General features: G+C 34.6%; 1 protein-coding gene across 4 annotated transcripts in view; it reads right to left on the bottom strand.

Annotated features, from left to right (window-relative positions):
- Positions 1 to 20,394, bottom strand: part of UBN2 (ubinuclein 2) — a 70,636-nt gene that overhangs the window by 22,850 nt on the left and 27,392 nt on the right. For 2 of the 4 annotated variants that reach the window (XM_036994522.2, XM_036994521.2), the window contains exons 7-13: positions 16,989 to 17,059; positions 12,055 to 12,184; positions 9,138 to 9,256; positions 8,506 to 8,619; positions 7,783 to 7,926; positions 7,167 to 7,217; positions 4,458 to 4,500 (exon numbers count right to left, since the gene is read on the bottom strand). In XM_036994522.2, the coding sequence (XP_036850417.1) occupies positions 4,458 to 4,500; positions 7,167 to 7,217; positions 7,783 to 7,926; positions 8,506 to 8,619; positions 9,138 to 9,256; positions 12,055 to 12,184; positions 16,989 to 17,059 (672 nt within the window). The remainder of the gene's footprint in view (positions 1 to 4,457; positions 4,501 to 7,166; positions 7,218 to 7,782; positions 7,927 to 8,505; positions 8,620 to 9,137; positions 9,257 to 12,054; positions 12,185 to 16,988; positions 17,060 to 20,394) is intronic. The other 2 variants (XM_036994523.2, XM_036994524.2) reach the window with 2 other exon arrangements.

Consider the following 20,394-nt stretch of genomic DNA (forward strand, 5'->3'; position numbering starts at 1 on the left):
ACATGAATGGTATGCAGATGAGCTTCCTCTGACATGCTATCCAATCACGCAATTAATGAAAATTATTAAAGCAAGTAAAGAAACTGAGGGTGGTGAGTGAATCAGAGTAATATTGGTAATGTTACCAGTATATTAATATTTTTTATTTATTTAAAAAAAACATTAAATCTACTTGAGAGTACTATATATTTACAGTGGCAGAGAAAATTGTGCAGGATATACATTTGAATCAAAAAAGCAGGTCATCCCATTTGCCTAAAATGTTAATTAAGTATGGTTAAACAGAACAGGTGGATGGATGGATGGAAGGAGGGGAAGTAGGGACAAAGACCCAGAAGGGGGCAGATTTTCTGGGTGAGCAGTATTTCTAGATACTTCTACAATTCTCATTTTTTGTATTGTTTGCATTTTCTGCATTTCCTTTTATTACCTTTACATGTATTTCCTTATATTGCCTTTAGAATTAAATAGGTATTTTGAGGGACAATAAGGTAGGGAAAAAAACACAAAAAACAAAAAACAAATCAGCAAATACAGTTTTTCCAAGAAAAGGAAAAAGTAATTTAATCACACAAAAAAGATGTAAATCCCCTATACCATCCTAACACATTCATTATTAGAATTCTGATGAACTCATTATGTTTGAATAGATTTATCAAAATTTAACAACCCTTTATGGGAGGTATTAGGAGTTTAAAAGTAAAGTAAGTGGCAAAACAAAGCAGTAATTCAACAGATTTAATGAAATATTGGCTCAGTATTATTTAGGTTAGAAGACAAAGTGGGTTACTAAGAAAAGGAGCACTATTTACTCTGTATTCAAGGAGCCTCATTTAACATTCAAGTTAAGAAGGGCACAGAGTAACAAATGCTGACCTTCTGGCCATAACCTCATACGCAAATAAACTCATCTTTTCCAAGCTACAGGGTAAGTCTAAAACCTAAAGAGTGTGTGGGTTTTCATTACAATTTTAACTTCAAATGATTATAGTTTTTACTTTTAGAGTATACCTGGCTCTTTTTCAACTCCACATTGTCTATTTTGATGGATATTTTTTATCCCCTTTTCTACTTTTTAAAATATTTTAAAAATTTAAGTTACTTTGCATAGTACTGGAGGTCCTAGCCATGGCAATCAGACGAAACAAAGAGATACAAGGAATCCAGATTGGTAATGAAGTCAAACTGTCCCTGTCTGCAGATGACATGATATTGTACATAAAAATCTCTAGAGACTCCACTCCAAAAGTACTAGAACTAATATCTGAATTCAGCAAAGTTGCAGGACAAAAAATTAATACACAGAAATCTGTTGCATTCCTGTACACTAACAATGAACTAGTAGAAAGAGAGATCAGGAAAACAACTCCATTCACAATTGCATCCAAAAGAATAAAATACCTATGAATAAACCTAACCAAGGAAGTGAAAGACCTATACCCTGAAAACTACAAGACACTCTTAAGAGAAATTAAAGAGGACACTAACAAATGGAAACTCATCCCATGCTCTTGGCTAGGAAGAATTAATATAGTCAAAACAGCCATCCTGCCTAAAGCAATCTACAGATTCAATGCAATCCCTATCAAAATACCAACAGCATTCTTCAACAAACTGGAACAAATAGTTCTAAAATTCATATGGAATGACAAAAGACCCCGAATAGCCAAAGCAATCCTGAGAAGTAAGAATAAAGCAGGGGGGATTTCACTTCCCAACTTCAAGCTCTATTACAAAGTCACAGTATCAAGAAAATTTGGTAATGGCAAAAGAACAGACCCATAGACCAGTGGAACAGAATAGAGAGTCCAGATATTAACCCAAACATATATGGTCAATTAATATATGATAAATGAGCCATGGATACACAATAGGGAAATGACAGCCTCTTCAACAGCTGGTGTTGGCAAAACTGGGCAGCTACATGTAGGAGAATGAAACTGGATCACTGTCTAACCCCATACACAAAAGTAAATTCGAAATGGATCAAAGACCTGAATGTAAGTCATGAAACCATCAAACTCTTAGAAAAAAACATAGACAAAAATCTCTTGGACATAAACATGAGCAACTTCTTCATGAACATATCTCCCCAGGCAAGGGAAACAAAAGCAAAAATGAACAAGTGGGACTATATCAAGCTGAAAAGCTTCTGTACAGCAAAGGACACCATCAATGGAACAAAAAGGCATCCTACAGTATAGGAGAATATATTTATAAATGACAAATCCAATAAAGGGTTGACTTCTAAATATATAGAGCTCACATGCCTCAACAAACAAAAAGCAAATAATCCAATTAAAAAATGGGCAGAGGATCTTAACAGACACTTCTCCAAAGAAGAAATTCAGATGGCCAACAGACACATGAAAAGATGCTCCACATTGCTAGTCATAAGAGAAATGCAAATTAAAACCACAATGAGATATCACCACACACTGGTGAGGATGGCCACCATCCAAAAGACAAACAACAACAAATGTTGGCGAGGATGCGGAGAAAGGGGAACCCTCCTACACTGCTGGTGGGAATGTAAATTAGTTCAACCGTTGTGGAAAGCAGTATGGAGGTTCTTCAAAAAACTAAAAATAGAAATACCATTTGACCCAGGAATTCCACTTCCAGGAATGCACCCTAAGAATATAGGCACACAGTTTCAAAAAGACATATGCACCCCTATGTTTATCACAGCACTATTTACAATAGCCAAGACATGGAAGCAACGTAAGTGTCCATCAGTAGATGAATGGATAAAGAAGATGTGGTACATATACACAATGAAATATTTATTCAGCCATAAGAAGAAAACAAATCCTACCATTTGCAACAACATGGATAGAGCTAGAGGGTATTATGCTCAGTGAAATAAGCCAGGCAGAAAAAGACAAGTATCAAATTATTTCACTCATCTGTGGAGTATAAGAACAAAGATGAAAACTGAAGGAACAAAACAGCAGCAGACTCACAGAACCCAAGAATGGACTAACAGTTACCAAAGGGAAAGGGACTGGGGAGGATGGGTGGGAAGGGAGGGAATAAGGGGAAAAAAAAGGGGCACTACGATTAGCAGACATAATGTGGTGGTAGGGGTACAGGGAAGGCAGTACAACACAGAGAAGACAAGTAGTGACTCTATAGCATCTTACTATGCTGATGGACAGTGACTGTAGTGGGCTATGTGGGGGGGACTTGATGATGGGAGAAGTCTAGTAAACTTAATGTTACTCGTGTAATTATAGATTAATGATACCAAAATAAACTTTTTAGAAAATTTAAGTTACTTTGTTTTAAACCTAATAAATCCATCACTTGCTCTCAAGGATTTAATTCTTAAATTAGATCAGTTGTTTAATTCTTAAATTAAATTAGTAGCTGGTTATTTCCACTGACTTTCACTCACAGTAACTTACTTTACTTCCTCATGTACTCGCTCAAATTTTAAACTCTCAAATTGTAAACTCATGTTTGACATGGCACATGTGATAAGCCTGTGAGGTCTGGGATGCGGGTACATTATTCTAGAGAGAGTCTGATTTGCCAACTGGTTTAATACTAATCAAATGATTTTATAGTTTAATACTAATCAAATGAGTTTATAGTAATAATCCAATAATTTTTCTAATTAATAAGAGTATTAATCTAATAATTATCTTAATTCTATTAATCTATAGGTTCCCTCTCCATCCTTTTAAAATTGTATTGGTGACATATAATATTGTCTAGACTAGTCTATAATATAGACTAATCTAATAACTTCAAGTTATTTTCTTAGCTTAAGTTTTTTGCAGATCACGCAAATAGTGTAAATTAAACTCCTACTAAACCAGCGAAAATTCTCAGGGGGGACTCTTCCCCAAATCTAGAACCCAGGCCAATACACACACTTTTCTCAATCTTTCTGCTGGTGAATGGATTTCTTTTTTAGTCCTTTCTTTTACTAAAGATGCTATCCTTTGAGGGTCCCAGGTTAAGCAGAGTTTCATTTGAATTCTCAGCCTATATGGTGCTCTAGAAGACTCAACTTGTTATGCACTGAGAAGAAATCTTAAACTGTAAGGTGATAGATACAAATCAGCAAATGCTCCTAAAAGCAACCAAAATTTACTGACAGATTAACACCCTGGCAGTTTCTTCTTTGTTTGGGGCTTTATATATTTCTCTTACATATTTGCAATCTCAGCAACACTTTTAAAGGATATTTTTTATATTTTACCTAATCTTTCCACATAGTATTAAGTTTTATAATTCAGTTAATATATGCAAACTTCCCACTGCTACACAGTCATCCATTTTTCAAATACAATGGTTTTAGGATTTTGAAAGTTTGAAAACACCCACCTGAGAAGTATGGTACATATTGATCTGTGCTAAGTACCATATTATCTTTTGCATCATATCTTGACCGTATTTCAACATTCACCAGTTATGACTAATTAAAGATTTGGTTCAATACTCACCTTCACTTTGGGTTTAGGTGCAGGTATCACCTTTTTCTTTGCCCTAAGACGAAAGATTAAAAAGGCCACTTCAGTAGCAGTTCAGTCATGCATTAGAAAACTATTAACGTATAACCCTTAATTACATGGGCAAATCATTTCCTCTGCTATTTACAATGCTCTTTGAAGAGAGGAACTATATGTAAGTGCTCAGTTTATATGTGACTATACAGCACCATTTCCCATAATTCTGATGAACTAGAAGGTCAAACAATTAATATATGAAATGTAAAGTTTTTTTAAATTAAATTTAAATACTCAAAATAAAATAACTCAAAATAGTCTAACAAAGCTGCCTAAAGAGACTCACTTCAAGAATTTTAATTACTTTACAATTTTATAAGAATTTTAATTATTTATAGGAAAACAGAACTTGAAGGAACTTCAAGTTCAAATTAAACTATGCCAAGAAGTTGTAAATAATATAGTTAAAAACCAAAATATTCTCGTCTTTAAAGAAATTATTTTAAATATGAAAATACAAATAAAAATATTAAAATGAAAGAAAAAAGGCGAGAAAAAGTACTGTGGAAATTTGAGTGAAAATGTTCTTTTGAGAACCAGGGTGAAAAAGTTTGAAGATTAAAAAAATATGGGTTTCCATTAAACTTTCTACCTTTATCATGTATCTACCTACCACTTCAGCATTTTATTAAAAATAATAATAATAAAGAGAGAAATGTGGTATCCACATATAAATCAAGTATAAAAATCAAATGAATATTCACATTTGAACTGACTGTTTATAGTTCATAATGCATGATCAAAACCAAAAGCCTCTGTGATGACTGCCCTTGTAATGTTCACCATGTAACTTATTCACTATGTAAGAATTTGTTCTCCATGTAAGAACTTGTTCGTTATGCTTCAGAAGATTGGAGACTGATGAAAATTAGGCTTGGGGGTGGATTAATGATTGTGCATTGAGCATTGACCCCCCTATAGAGAATTTTATTGTGGTTAACAACCATTTGATCAATAAATATGAGAGATGCCCTCACAAAAAAAAAAAAAAAAAAAAAAAAGTACACACTTCCAATTGTAAAATAAATAAGTAACCAGGATGTAATGTATAGCATAAGGAATATAGTCAAAATATTGTAACAACTTGGTATGGTGATAGCTGGTACCTAGAATTACCATGTATATAAATGTTAAATCACTGTGTTGTACACCAGAAACTAATGTAATACTGTGTGTCAACTACCCTTCAATAAAAAAAAAAAAAGAAGAGAAAAAAAAAAAATATATGGATTCCATAGCAGGAGAAAGCACTCCAATGCCTGTTGAGTAGAGGTTCATGAGCTAAAGGATTTAATTCTGTCTGAGTATTTCTACTTCACTAAGTTAAAAGAGTCATCAATTAAATAACAAGTCTCTTGACTAAAACTGCCAGTCAACAACTTCAGTAGGGCAACCGTAATTTTCAAAGTTTTTTTTGATAAAGACCACTTGGGGCAAAAGACCTCCAGGCCCAGATACCTATTTTTTCTACAAAACAAAGGAAAACCAGAAGTCAGCCATAATAGTGAAGCTACTAATAAAACAAAAGACTAAGGGAGGGTCTATATTAACACCTGCTTTAGAATTAAAGGAATGAATTACTTATATCTAACTGTAATATATATGTGATTTTAGAACTATAGGGAAATGAAAGGCTGGAAGTAGATTCACACAAATGTATGTGTATGTATGTATCCCCCTACTTCTGGATAACTACACCATCTGCACAAAGTAAACTTAGAATGTATGCAACCAAAATTTATATCCAGTAAACAAGAATAGCAAGAAGACTGAAAACCACAACCAATTCAATACATCTTTTGATTGTTTACTAACAAGGTGTCCTTCCTAAAAATTTCCACCTATTTTAACTATACATACATACAAGGAGAAGGGGAGTTTTGTAATGTTAACCAGACCTCTTAGCAGAATACTGAATTAGAGTGCATAGTAAATTGTCATTTGACCAGCTAATTTTGTATTTTATTAACCCTTAATACTACATCTGGGTTAGAGAGAAATAGCCCTAGTTGTAGGTAAAAATATATCTCTTGTCAAGTTAACCAGTCATTCACCCAAAAATGTAAACACAGAAAAAAACTTGCCTTTTTTCTACTGCCTGTCAGGAGGCTAAGAGACCTTTCTTTTGTAATCACATCACTAAGGAAATAACTTTGTTTTGAACAGAAGAAGAAGGACATGAAGAGTAGGTTAATTTTATGGACTACACACTTTGCAAGGAAGGTAGGCACTTATATGGAATTATCTTGGAAAGCACAAGGCTATAGGCTACCTGTGTAAAGAAGGTAATTAAGAAGGGAAGAAAAAGGACAAAGGAACTGAAGGCCAGAGGCCCAGAAACAAAGGATACTGCCAGAACCTTCCATGTTTACATGGCTCCTTTCTACCAGATCTCAGGCCAGTATCTGCTACACTTTGGATGCAGGTTTTAGAGACTAGCCTGAGAACTATTTAATACGTAAATGTGTTGTGAGGTCTTTGTAGTTAACAGTGAAAATGATGTTTTCAAAAGGTGGTGGTAAAATGGAGATTGTCTGAATGTACATTTAAGTCCATTTCACCTTGCATTACATGATACTTCTGTTTACCAAAGCAGATAACATGAATAAAAATAAATGAAGAAATCTAGAGTCTACATTTACTCACGGAGCAGCAGTAAGATGATTATGTACACTCCGGCTTTCCTTAAAAAGCATTCTGAAAAAATTAAAAGGACACAATCTTTTTTTTATAGCAGATAAAAAAATCATCACTTTAATATGACAAGTTTATTAATTTTAATATTCTTAACTCTTTTGAACTTTAAATTAGGCTACTCTTAGTTTCTGAGATACCACTCTACATAGACTATTTTCAACAGATCCTAGGGCTGTGGCTCTTTGCCTGCACTCTGAATTTCCTGTACTCAGTTCCTTATCTTCCTTCCGTATGCAGTGCCCCTCCTGAAGTTATAACCATCTTCCCTCCTCCAGTTTTCTCTACTAGCAACTTCAGGTGCAAGAAAGAAAAAGTGGTCAGTAAAACAAAACCACCTTTATGTGAATCTCTATATCTGTATGTCCACGGACTGTTTTGTCTTTAAAGTGCTTGAAATTTATAAAAGAGAGCATCTGAGATGATTGTATAGAATGTGAAACAACACATTCAGTTTTTAGCAAAATAAATGTCATATATGTGTGTGTGTGAGTGTATATATATATGCATCTTCAATAACAGCAATAATAAGAAAGTAAAATAAAATCTAGGATATCATATTTCTTACCTTGCCTGCATCCAGCCCTTAGGCCACAATGGTTTCACCTCTGTCTCCATAAAGGATTTAAGATAATCCTCAGCAGACTGGCTTTTATTTGGCTCTAACTCATAGCATCCCAATTTGATCTCAACAAGGTTACATAACAAAGTTCTAAATAGATTTAAAAAATATATTTATATGTAAATCTGACTGCAAAACTGCAGAAAATTAGCTTCAAACAGATTTTTAAAAAGCACATTAAATCTGACAGCAATAATAAAGAATATTACCTGAAGAATTCAGAAGATGACACAAAGATAATTTCTAACATACATCATTCATTGCACTACAGCCAAATCCCCAATATGAAACAATTTCCTTTGATACCCTTAATCCAGGCACAAAGACTGAAAGGGGTAGTCCTATAACCAAACCCTCTACCTCGTGTACAGAAATACTGGTAAAAAAGTTACCTGATTACACAAGTACGCTAGTATTTCACCTTCTGAACCAGTCTGACTTACTCAATAATTAGAAGATCAGCTTATAAATAGTACTCTATGAAAATAAAAGTGATAACACTCTAAGGATATTAGGACCAAATCCATCTCCACTTGAATAAATTTTTCCTACATACTAATCTTTAGTTGTTTCCAATCTAGCCTTCCATTTACCACAGATTGTTTTTATGTGAAACCTTACTTCTACCTCACTATTTCGTTAGAAGTGAAGGCTTTGGTTAAATCATACCTAATGGTGTCATCCCAGTGGAATTTCTTTCTTGGTCCTATGACACGTTTCCCTGGTTTTTCATCATCATCTTCCTCAGACCCATTTTTCTCTCGATCTTCATCTGTTTGCAACCTAAAAATGAAAAACATTTTATGAAGCAAAGTTTTAACCCAACACTGCCTGTAACATGCTCCACAGAAACTTGTTGAATTGCTTAACTGAATGTTAACTCAAAAGACAGCATACATAGGGAATCTACCTTTCCACATAGTACTTTGAATTTGAAGCACATAATAAAATGGTTTGGTAAATACGGTTTTTAAAGTGTAATATAAAGGTATGAACAGGCATTTTTTAGTTCAGAAAGTATTTGTGTCCAACTTCAGCCAGTCAGGTTGGTCAACATGTAAAATGTCTAACCAGTGCCAGCTCTTGGTGTGATCACACCCACACACTAAATCAACAGACCTTTTGCTTTTGACACGAAAGCAACTGAGTGGGATGTGACATGTCACTTAGAAAATATTCAGTTATACCATCTCAGTGGTATATGTGGATTTCAACTTGGTGAAGTCCATTTATGATCACTCTCTAACAACCAAAAGTATTTCTCATTTGCAAAAGCCAGTCCAAACAGAAGAGGTACATACTTGGCACACTTTGCTTGACTACGAGCTTGGCAGTCCTCCTGGTATTTAAATAGCTGTTCAGGCATGACATTGCTAACAGCCAGTTTCAGTTTTTGCAGAGGTTCTCTTAAACGATCATCCTGGGAAAAAAATATACTGAAAGGTTTTTCAAACGTATTTAAAAAACTTATTTGGCAGGCAGATCCTCAAAAGATGAAATTTATGTTTTAGATATTCATTATGAATTTGCAATGTTAACATATTTAAATACAGACATTTTTTCATCAACACTGTCTTTTCACAATGCACACTGGACATAAAATTAGGAAGACCACACATCCCTAGTAGCCAAGAAGAGTTCTAGTTTTGGCCTGTTGCCCCAGCATAATTATTAACGATGCTCCCTTGTAGTCCTAAAAATGCCCCATGTTTGGCCAATAAATTATATGGATCCTTCAATGTATATAAATGATGAAATAAAGAACAAAATCTGCATCGTACAGACTCCTCTTAGTTAATCCCCATTACGACGGGGACCCAGTGCCACAAGAGGAGACACTGATTTAGGATACTGGAACACACAGTTTGGTTTGGGTGACTACCAACAGGATGTTGGCATCCTGTTCTCTCATTTATTGTTAGTAATTGTGACTTAACGCAATCAAAAATGCAAGATCAAGGCCAAAGTGAGAGAGGAAACTGGGAGAATCTTATTCATGTGGGTTTAGGGCAAAAAGAAAAGCAAGTAGGTTTGTACCTGACAGCTTTAATCAATCAATTTGTTATTTTCATCTTGCAAGCCATAAAAAATATTTAAAACATACCTTTATTTTTGTCATAGGTACAGAAATATAAGGCTTTGCTTTTCTTCACTGAAACAGCTGTCTTTAAAATATGATTTTGAGTAAGGAGAAGAGTTTCAGGAATGCAATTGTCATGTTACAGGAGGTATGCTTTAAAAATTAAAATATTGTATTCCTTTAAAAACATATTTTATTAATAAAAACAGAACACAAATATTATTACTAATTACCTATTTCATGCACATGAGAGGTCTGCTATAAAATCCCACTTAAAAAAACTGAACATCTGGTATCATGGTTCCTGGAGAATCACTTTTTAAGAATTATATAGCTCAGACTATCAGCCTAGAAACAACCCAAATAGGCACCAACAGTAAAATGAATAAATTAACTGGAACATAGTCATACAATGGAATACTGTACACCAGCATAAATGTGGGAGGTTCTATCACATGTTAATGTCACACATAAATCTGAGGTACATATGTTGAATATTACAAAATGCGAGCTGCAAAAGAAAACAGTATGACTCCATGTATATGAAGTTCAAAAACATGCAAATCCAAACAACATAATGTTTAGGGATACAAATGTATGTGATAAAACTGTACGAAGAAAACCAAGAGTAAATAAGCATCTTTCTTCCATGGCCAACGGGGATATTAATAACTTCAAACATTCTATCTGAAATGCTTAGAAATATTTTACAATGTGCAAAAAGTTGTTTTCCTATGTCTAGTTCTTTTTTTGTTGGTACCCATTTCTGTTATTTGTACTTAATAGGCTGTAAGCTCCAACTGTCAATGTCTGAAGGAGCCAGGCATAGGCACAAAATCTGAGACCTCAAACAAATCTCATGTATTATTAACCTGCTTTGAATTAAGAACTATAGTTTCTCATTTCAAAAGTGTATTTTATTAAGCGAAGTATAGAACCTATAATAAAGAATTCTATGCCTGTCAGATCACACCTGCTACAGTGATCCAGGGCACCACACATTCCCACATTTGCACCATGGTGGGCCTTGGAGAGCCATGTTGTGCTGTGTAATGCCCTCCCACCCCACTCCCCGGGAAAGTTTAGGTTGACCCAAGACAGCATATTCAGGGGTTTTTTTCTGTCCCAAGAATTTGGATTGGGATGAGAGACCTGAGTCAGTCTGTGTGTGTGGCTTTTCTATAATATAAAAATTTGGGAATAAAGTAATCTTATTGCAGATGTGCATAAAAGGATAAAGATGAGACACAGGTAAGGAGATAGAAACAATGTAAATTATCAGTTCCCATCTCTTCCTGGCTGCATTCTTGTCCTTAATTCAATGAAATATCTTTATTTATAGAAAAAAAAAAGGGAGGGCTTTTTTGGGTCTTGAACCACATTCAAATTATTTTTTATTACTCTCAAGTTATAAATATTTCAAAAATATATAATCAAACAAATCATTAAAGGAAGAATAATCAAGACAGTGAAAAACATTTTATATGAAGTGAGAAAGGGGTTATTAAGTGCTTTCAAAAGTATGAAAGCCATGAAGTAGACAAATTACTAGATTTGTGAATGGACTCAAAGGTAGAATTAGGACTAGTGAGGGTAGAAAGCACAGAGATTTTGTTCAGTGCATGGAAGAACTCTCTGATACTGTAATGAAATAACATTCTGACCATTGGAAGCATTCAAACATGGACAATCGCTTAGTGGGGTTGTTGTCAAGGAGAACCTAGCAAAATATTGATGATTCCACTAAGCAATCTAAGTTTAAATGCAACACTATGATTCTTTCTACTGGTCTTCACAACATAAGTGTGAGCATATCTATACAAATCCATTTTAAGAATAATCAAATTGAGTTATAAATATGTCAGGTTATTTGTTGAGGGCAAAGTTGTGTTAGCTCTGGAATGGAGGTTAATTTAAGAGTCCAAGAATCTATGCCTTAGAAAACATCCTTTAAACCTATGCATTGTTGAAAAGTAATTCTCCCCAGAAGATCCAACATGCCCTTAATAACCTCCTATAGTTACTAAATACACATAAGATGACTATAAAGCAATTAACATGCAAAAGCCCTAAACAGAAACCAGTCTCTTTAGAGGTTATAAAACCTCAGATGCAGGCATGATTGTTCCTTCTCTTACCTGGATGTTGAGATGTAACTTCTTTAGGCGTTTTACCAGTGTTTCCTTATTGCATGGCACAAAAGCTTCAAGATGGGAGTAGACACCACTACGAATGACAGGGACTAGTTCCTGTAGCTGTAACTCAATGCTACCCAAAACAACAAATAAATAGTACAGTATTTCTTTTAGGTAGCAACACACAAGCAAGGAGGCAAAGGCAGTGATTCTTTTCTCATTTTATCTTTCCACAATCTCCCAGCCAGTATTTTTAAGGTGAAAAAAAAAAAGACCCACCAATAAATAATAATGCTATAGAAAATTTCAATGAGTCTAGTCTAAGAGTGAAATTTATATAATCACAAACAAAAAATTTAATTTTTTGATGATGGGGCAAAGTCTACATTTCTGGATAAAGCATACGAACTCTAACCAAAAGATCACTTCCTTAAAGGGATATCATATTCCCCCCGACCCCAACCTTGCAACTGCTCTACTAGATAGTCACATAGTCTTAGTGAGTTACTTTTTTCTTTAGAGAAGTTTGAAAAAATCATAGATTCAGAAGAGGTAAAGCCTTTCTGCCTACATTAGTTTTATCCATCATTCTCTTATTATGTCTGCAATGCACAAACTAGATATTAACTATATGCTCAATTTATTCTCACTCTGTTAATCCTAATTCCTGTTTCCACTCAAAAATTAGGTTTTTAAAGAGCATAAAAGTTGTTAAAACATTATCATTTAGCCTAATAGATTTTTTTTAAAAAAAGAAAAGAGTTTGTAACAGCCACCATGTTCTCAGCAGGACAAGCCTATTAATAAAGAATTAAGTTTTCTTCCAAGATGGAAGATATTATATCTGGCAGCTGGTACTGTAGAAAGATGGGAACAGGTGTTAATTTAAAGACCAAGACCAAACTACAGCTCTTGGCAACAAACTATGTCCAAATCATCGCTTCATCATAGAGGAAAGTACAGACAGACTTAATAAATACCTCTTACAAACGTAAGATGCATGCGAAGATTCAAGCCTTTGAGGGAGAAACGAAACCCTGCCATACCAATTGTGTCCGCTACTTATGAGATATACTGAAATCTCGAACAATGAAATGTGGAAAACTAGACTCCTCGGTATTGGCAATAGAGAATTCTTGGTATTACCAAAGTCAGTTACAATAAAAAATGGAAAGAAGTAGACAGTGTAGCACAGAGAGGACAAGTAGTGACTCTGTGGCATCTTATTACACTGATGGACAGTGACTGCAATGTGGTGTGTGTGTGGGGGGGGCTCAATAATATGGGTGAATGTAGTAACAAAATTGTTTTTCTTGTGAAACCTTCCTAGGAATATATATCAATGATACCTTAATAAAAAAAATGGAAAGAAGATTAAGAGCTGTAAGAATCAAAAGGTCAGATGAAGAGGTTCATAAAGGAAACAAGTACTGAAATCATGAGCTCCTCTGTGCATAAACATCTTAGTTAAATAATTCTATGTGGTCTGATTTTTATTAAAAGTCTAGACTGTATAGCAAGGAGAAGACAAGTAGTGACTCTATAGCATCTTACTACACTGATGGACAGTAATTGTAATGGGGTATGTGGTGGGGACTTGATAATGGGGGATATCTAGTAACCACAATGTTGCTCATGTGACTGTATATTAATGATACCAAAAAAAAAAAAAAAGTCTAGACTCTGGGTAGGAAGCTTTTTAGGCTTGCCTCATTATGAAGGTTGGTTGAGGCTGAAAATAAAATAGAAACTCCAAGTAGTAAGAGATTCCAAGTAAGAAAAGATCAACTCAGTGATCTACTTATAAAAATCAGTGGTTTTTGAAGACAGGGTAACTCAGTAACATGAAGAGCCAATTATATTACATAAAAATTAGAGAAACATATTAACCCTAGGGGTAAATAAATATGTTTATAACAGGGACAAAGTCTACATTTATTTGGGTAAAGCACAGGAGCTCCATTATTAACCAAAAGTTCATTTCCTCAAAGAGAAATCATACTCCACCCCCCCACCCTGTAATCACTATACTTGAGAGTCCCACTATTTCAAGAGCTCGTGGGGTATTTCTGCTCTATCTGCTCTATTTTTACTCTATTTGCCCCCTAAAGAAGCATCTAACAGTAACATCTAGACTGCACTGGTCTATCACAAATATATACAAATTTCTATCTGAGAGGAATATATTTTAAGTATACAACCTTCACATATCTACTTTATTATTTTTTTCCCTAAGAATTCTAACCTTCTGAAGGTCTAAAAAAGTATCTGGGGACAACTAAAAACACATGGCAATGGAAGTCTGAATTTCAGATATTTTCATATTTTTTTCACAGATTAATAAATGTTCTCCTAAAGTGGTGAACTTTCTTGAGCCCTGTCCCCTTCTCTCCACCAGGCTCTTTTTCCTTCCTTAAGTGAAATCTATCCCAAAAGCAGATATCCATTCATGAAAGTCACTACTAATGGGTCTCAAACCTCTGATAATAAATTATGAGCAGATCACCACAGGCTCTATACGGATCAAAATATACTAAGACCACCTGCTGTTAATGCATTAGAGAAGAAATACTGGGTTTTGTGAATAAATAAGTTGGAAACTCATTTTTATATCCCTAGTTACACAAGGCTGTCATCTGCTTCTACAGAAGCTTCAAAGAAATGCAACATGGGAATCCGTAACTGAGGCAATGGCCACCTTTGTAAATAAGATTCTTCTGCTCTGCAATCTTTAGTGCTACCTACTATGGTATCTTCACTCAGGATTCTAGAAACAAAGTCATTTTCCCAAAGTTGACATATGATGTGTCTTTCTCCCCTATCAACTCCCTCTTTTTAAAAAACAGAATATATTTCTTATTCAATCAGTTTAAAACAACTAGTGAAAGAAAAGCTCACAGTAATTAAGGCAAATGAACTCTGGGATCTGCTGAATTTCCCACATTTTTTCCTCAAGTATTCACATATCCTATTAATACTGTCCAAATAACATAACCACCAAAAATTACCACTTGAAGAAAGACTTAGGGAGCAATAACTCAAACTCACAATCTAAAACAGCTCTTAAAGCAAGAATTCAAAAGCCTGTCGATGTGTTAACTGATAATAAACAAGAGAGGTGTTCATCTCTTGTCTCTGAACAAGTAACTTTATTCAGATGGGCTGGTTCTAATGTTACCTAAAGAAGGCTTGGTGTGGAAAAGGTTAGAGATGTGGTTCAAAATTATTTGTGATTTTTCCAACTGAAAAGTAACCCCTGAAGAGATAAAAAGCCATGGCACAGAATCAAGTTCTTTCTGAAAACAACCTAAATGTCCAGCAATAGGTGAATGGATAAAGAAGATGTGGTACATATATATAATGGAACATTATGCAGCCACAAAAAAAGAAGAAATCTACAACATGGATGGACCTAGAGAATACTGTGCTAAGTGAAATAAGTCAAGCGAAGAAAGACAAATACCATATGATTTCACTTTTTGGGGAATAAACAAAACAAAATGAACAAAAGAGCAGTAGACTCACAGGCACTGAGAGGTGGCTGGTGGTTACCACGGGGGAGGGGTTGGGATGGGTGGGTTAACTCAGTCCAGAGAAATAAGGGATGTTTGTTGACGGAAGTGGAAAAAGAGACCAGGGGCATAAGAAAGTGACTAAAAAGGGAAAAGTTCAACTTTGAACACCAGGGCTTATAGAACTATAGGCACGCTCTCTGTGAAATAAAGCAGATAGACTCCAAAAAACTAGAGGAGTCATTTTAAGATAGACATGGGAGGAATTAACAGAGAAGCTTGTTCAGGGAATGCTGATATTCTGCTAATTTGAGATGTCCCAAGGATTGTTTTTTGATTTTACCAAGAGAGAAATAACTGTTCCCTCTTACAGAAATGTAAAATAAAAAAGAATCACCTCAGTCTCAGGAAAAGGACCCGATCCGGTAAATTTAGGGCTCTCGAGTGGAAAGAGAAAACCTGTCAGATCCTTGATTATGGAATCTGGGTAGAGCTCTGATGAGTAATGGGTATGCTGTTTAAAAGGGAGCCAGGTAGAAGGAGCTGTCACAGGAAGCATTTGCCTTGCTTCTAGGCAGACAGAATCAATCTGAAAATCCCCAGCTAAAAAAAAAGGAATTCCTCTGTCACCATACTAGTGGAATGCTAGGTTATGTGTTTTATGAGTCCATGGAGACCAAAAAGACTTTTTAAATACTCCAGAATGGGAGATTGCAATTAATTAAAATAGCTATCAAAACCCACAAACCATTCCAGCCTACATTATCTCAAGAGAAACTATCTCCATTATATATTTAAAAGACAGGAATTGCGGTATTGGAAACATTGCTTTGTTTGTTTATATATGATGCTACAGAACCACAGAGAAGGTATACATTATTTTCATCCAAGAGGAGTAAAATTTGCTGCTTTTCCCAGGACCACTCTTTTTGCCCAGTTCTGCTTGCAGTCAATTATATTTTTGTGTAACTATATGGTAACTGCAGCTTCATTAGTATCAAACTCTTAGAGTAAAAATTACCAGTAACTTAAATATACTCTATGTATCAGCCATCACATTGTCCTTTCCAATCTAACTTTTGTCCTCTCCACACTGCCTCCATTCTTCCCACAATATGATTTCTTCATTAAATTACCATACATTCCATTTGGCTATAAATGTTGATATAAATTATAATTAACCTCACTAGATACCAATGGAATTATTTTCCCCAAATCTCAATAAAAGTAGAAGGAAAATGATACCAAATTTAATATAAATATGCAGAGTTGTCCCAGAAAGATATTTTCATATAAGGTGACAAAATACATTTAAGTCTCGGATAATATTCAACTTGTACAGTGGTCATCTACTATATTTTTACATGAATTCTTAAGGCTTAAATAATTTTTAAGGTTCTTTAATCAAAGAAGAAAGTTACTTACTCCAGAAGAATATTATTCATATCCTGTGTAAAGAATTTTTTCCTTCCTTCTTCATCAAAAAGTTTGGCAGCCTAGAGAAATGTAGGATTGTCAAGTTAACTCTCAATAAATACACTGTGTCCATATAAGAAAAAACTCCTTGAGGGTGGGTCTGTGGTTTACTTCACCTTGTATTCTCTATATATAACCAGTTTAGCACCGGGCATGAGTAGGCAATTAAAGAGTGCTGAAGCAAATTTAGCACACATACCATTCTTTCCCTTATGTCCATATTTAATTTTTCTCAATCTTCCTAAATTCACAAAATTATACATACAAGATTCTTTACTGGTCTGGGTGTCTTGTTTAGCAATTCTAGATGTGATTTTCAAGATACCAGAAAGCAGATGCCTTACCTTTTTCAGACATTATTGTGACAATGTGAATGATATTCTGTATCTTATACTCAATACCATATTTAATCCTGAAAACAGTCAATGATATTTGTACTACAGCCCGCATTTTATAAACAGGAAACCTAAATCTTACAAAGGTTATGTGATATGCCCCAAAATCACACACTAATAACTGATGGATTCAGGACGAGACCAGAAGCTTTCTTACTTAAACTGTGTAACACTGCCACACTGCAGCCAGTCTGCGTCTGGATTCTACTAATCACTAGCAATGAAAAAATTAGCCAAGTTTATTACCATGAGATAAGTAAAAATTAATTCAATGAGCTAAGGATAACAATTCTATTATTATGTTTGCCATCTTAACCAGATGACCAAAAACAAAGAGTATATAAACTAAGACACTCTACCATAAGCAAAATTTACTAGGGAAATCACAAAAAATAGTAGTTTATCTTGAGAATCATGAGATACAAAACACTGAAAGGCCTGATCCAATAATTTGAGCAAGACATATGCTGAGAGAATCTACCAAGTTATTTGACAATTTTACTTGCTGTAAATAGAGGAGGAAAACCTCCAAGGTGTGCGCAGCACTCAGAAACGATGAAGACAGGGTACATGTAGGAAATGCAGGAAGAAAGCCAGAATGAAAACTAAACTTCAGAAAAGAGAATCCAAAGAAGTCAAGAAGTTGAACAGTGGAAGAACGTTATGAAGTGAGAAAAGACCAAAAAAAGAAGCTCCTTATCAGACAGGCATGAGCCAAGAATGAATTCTCATCTCCTGAAGAAAAAACATCACCTCCTACTTCAAAGAACATATATGGAGAATTCATAGACATCGGTAAGTGAAATGAATCTTCTTAAAATTTCCTACTAAGGGATTAGAAAGCAGGTAAATTAACCCTGGCATGGCTACTAGAAAGAGAGATGATAGCTTTTGTATATGAGATATGACAGAGTTTTGCAGGACTGAAACATACTCACTACTAACCAGTTTTGTTTACTCAACGAGAATGAATGGCATATACCACAGGAGACCCAGTGAAAGCTGCTATGGAACTCAATGGTCCTGCCTTTAAATCCTGCCTTTGAATCATAGCTCTGCTACTGAAAAATTATGTGGCCTTGGGTGAATCACTTAGCCTTTTGAACCTTAGTTTCCTCATCTATTAAATGGAAGAATACACCCACCTCACAGGATTATTGGTGGATTAGATTACACAGTATCTAAACTGTCGCTGTTACTATGACTGGTATACTAAACCCAGCCAGGGCACTGTCTCCTGAATGGTAAACAGTGCCTTGTGCAGTGGGGACACAGCAGCACCACATTCAATATATATGCTTTTTGTAAGTTAGCTCTTGTACTTAAATTCTGTCTCCAACACTTACTAGGTGTGTGGACTTAACTAGGCTTCACTTAAGTTTCTTAACCATAAAAAGGAAACAATACCTACACTTCATAGAGTGGTTGAGAAAAATTTTTTAAAAAGGTGCAGTGGGGAACAATGATACAGAATATAAAAGAAAATGACAAAAATCAGTTACATTATCATGAAAACTCTAAGATAAAATATTTGTTAAAAGGAAGAAGATCAAACGAGGAAAACAAACAAATTTTCATTTTTCTGCTGTCTATAAGAGAAAGAGCCAAAATAAAGGAACTCAAGAAGTCTGAAGGTAAATGATGGAAAAGCTACACCATGAAAAAAATAAAGAGAAAGAGAAATTCAAGATGAAAAAGCAGTGACAGCATAAAAGGGTCACCTTCAAATAATCATCACAATGAAGATCTAGCCATCAAGAATCTTACGAGCCAAACAACACAGGCTAGAAGTAAAAAGGAAAAACTGTGGTAAACACAAGTTACAACTTAGGAAACACTGCCAATGAGATACTTTTACACACTTCCTCTAAGTCCTAGACTATTGAAATATATTAAAATAAGTAAAAATACAAGAGAACTAATTAATAAGTCACAACCTCAGAAGAAATGTTACAGAACAAAAAATAGAAAAAAGAACATAACTGCTGAATAAAATCGATGGGCCAGTTAGTGAAAAAATTAGATAAATCTCATACTTGCCTAACCAGGTATTTAAAATTTAAAGAGTTAAGAGAGCTACAACATAGAGATGATTAACTTTAAAATGTGATTTAAATGAATTACTCTAATCCTAGAAGAAGCAAGTTATGTAAATCCTACATTACAATCCTACTAACAATTACTTTAATAATATAAAATTTGCAAATGCATGGATTAAAATCCAGAAAAATGAATAGTTTAATAGTGGTCATCTCTTCTGGGGGTGGGGGATGTCAGATTATGGGGGATATTTCCCTAAGTATGAAATACGTTTTGTACTGTGTGATTTACTTTTGTAATCAGGGAAAAAAACACTAAAATATAGCATGGGTTCAGATAAACATGGTAAAATTATCAAAAAACAAAACAAAACATTTTAAGCTGGGTTTGACACATTTTAAGTCAAAATAGTATCTCCCTGAGATTAAATGGAAAAGTGTGATGGATGACATTTATCTGGATTTGCAGCTAGTTAAACAAATGAAGATTAAGAATCCAAGTTACCCACACATATGTGGTCAATTAATATACGATAAAGGAGCCATGAATATACAATGGAGAAAAGACAGCCTCTTCAAAAACTGGTACTGGGAAACTAGACAACTACATGTAAGACAATGAAACTGGATTATTGTCTAAATCCATACATAAAAGTAAACTCAAAATGGATCAAAGACCTGAATGTAAGTCATGAAACCACAAAACTCTTATAAGAAAACATAGGCAAAAATCTCTTGAATATAAACAATGAGCAACTTTTTCCTGAAGACATCTCCTCGGGCAAAGGAAATAAAATATAAAATGAACAAGTAGGACTACGTCAAACTAAAAAGCTTCTGTACAGCAAAAGACACCATCAGCAAAACAAAGAAACATCCTACAGTATGGGAGAATATATTCATAAATGACATAACTAATAA

The sequence above is a fragment of the Manis javanica genome, chromosome 6 (assembly GCF_040802235.1).
Source record: "Manis javanica isolate MJ-LG chromosome 6, MJ_LKY, whole genome shotgun sequence".
NCBI classification, from domain to species: Eukaryota; Metazoa; Chordata; class Mammalia; order Pholidota; family Manidae; genus Manis; species Manis javanica.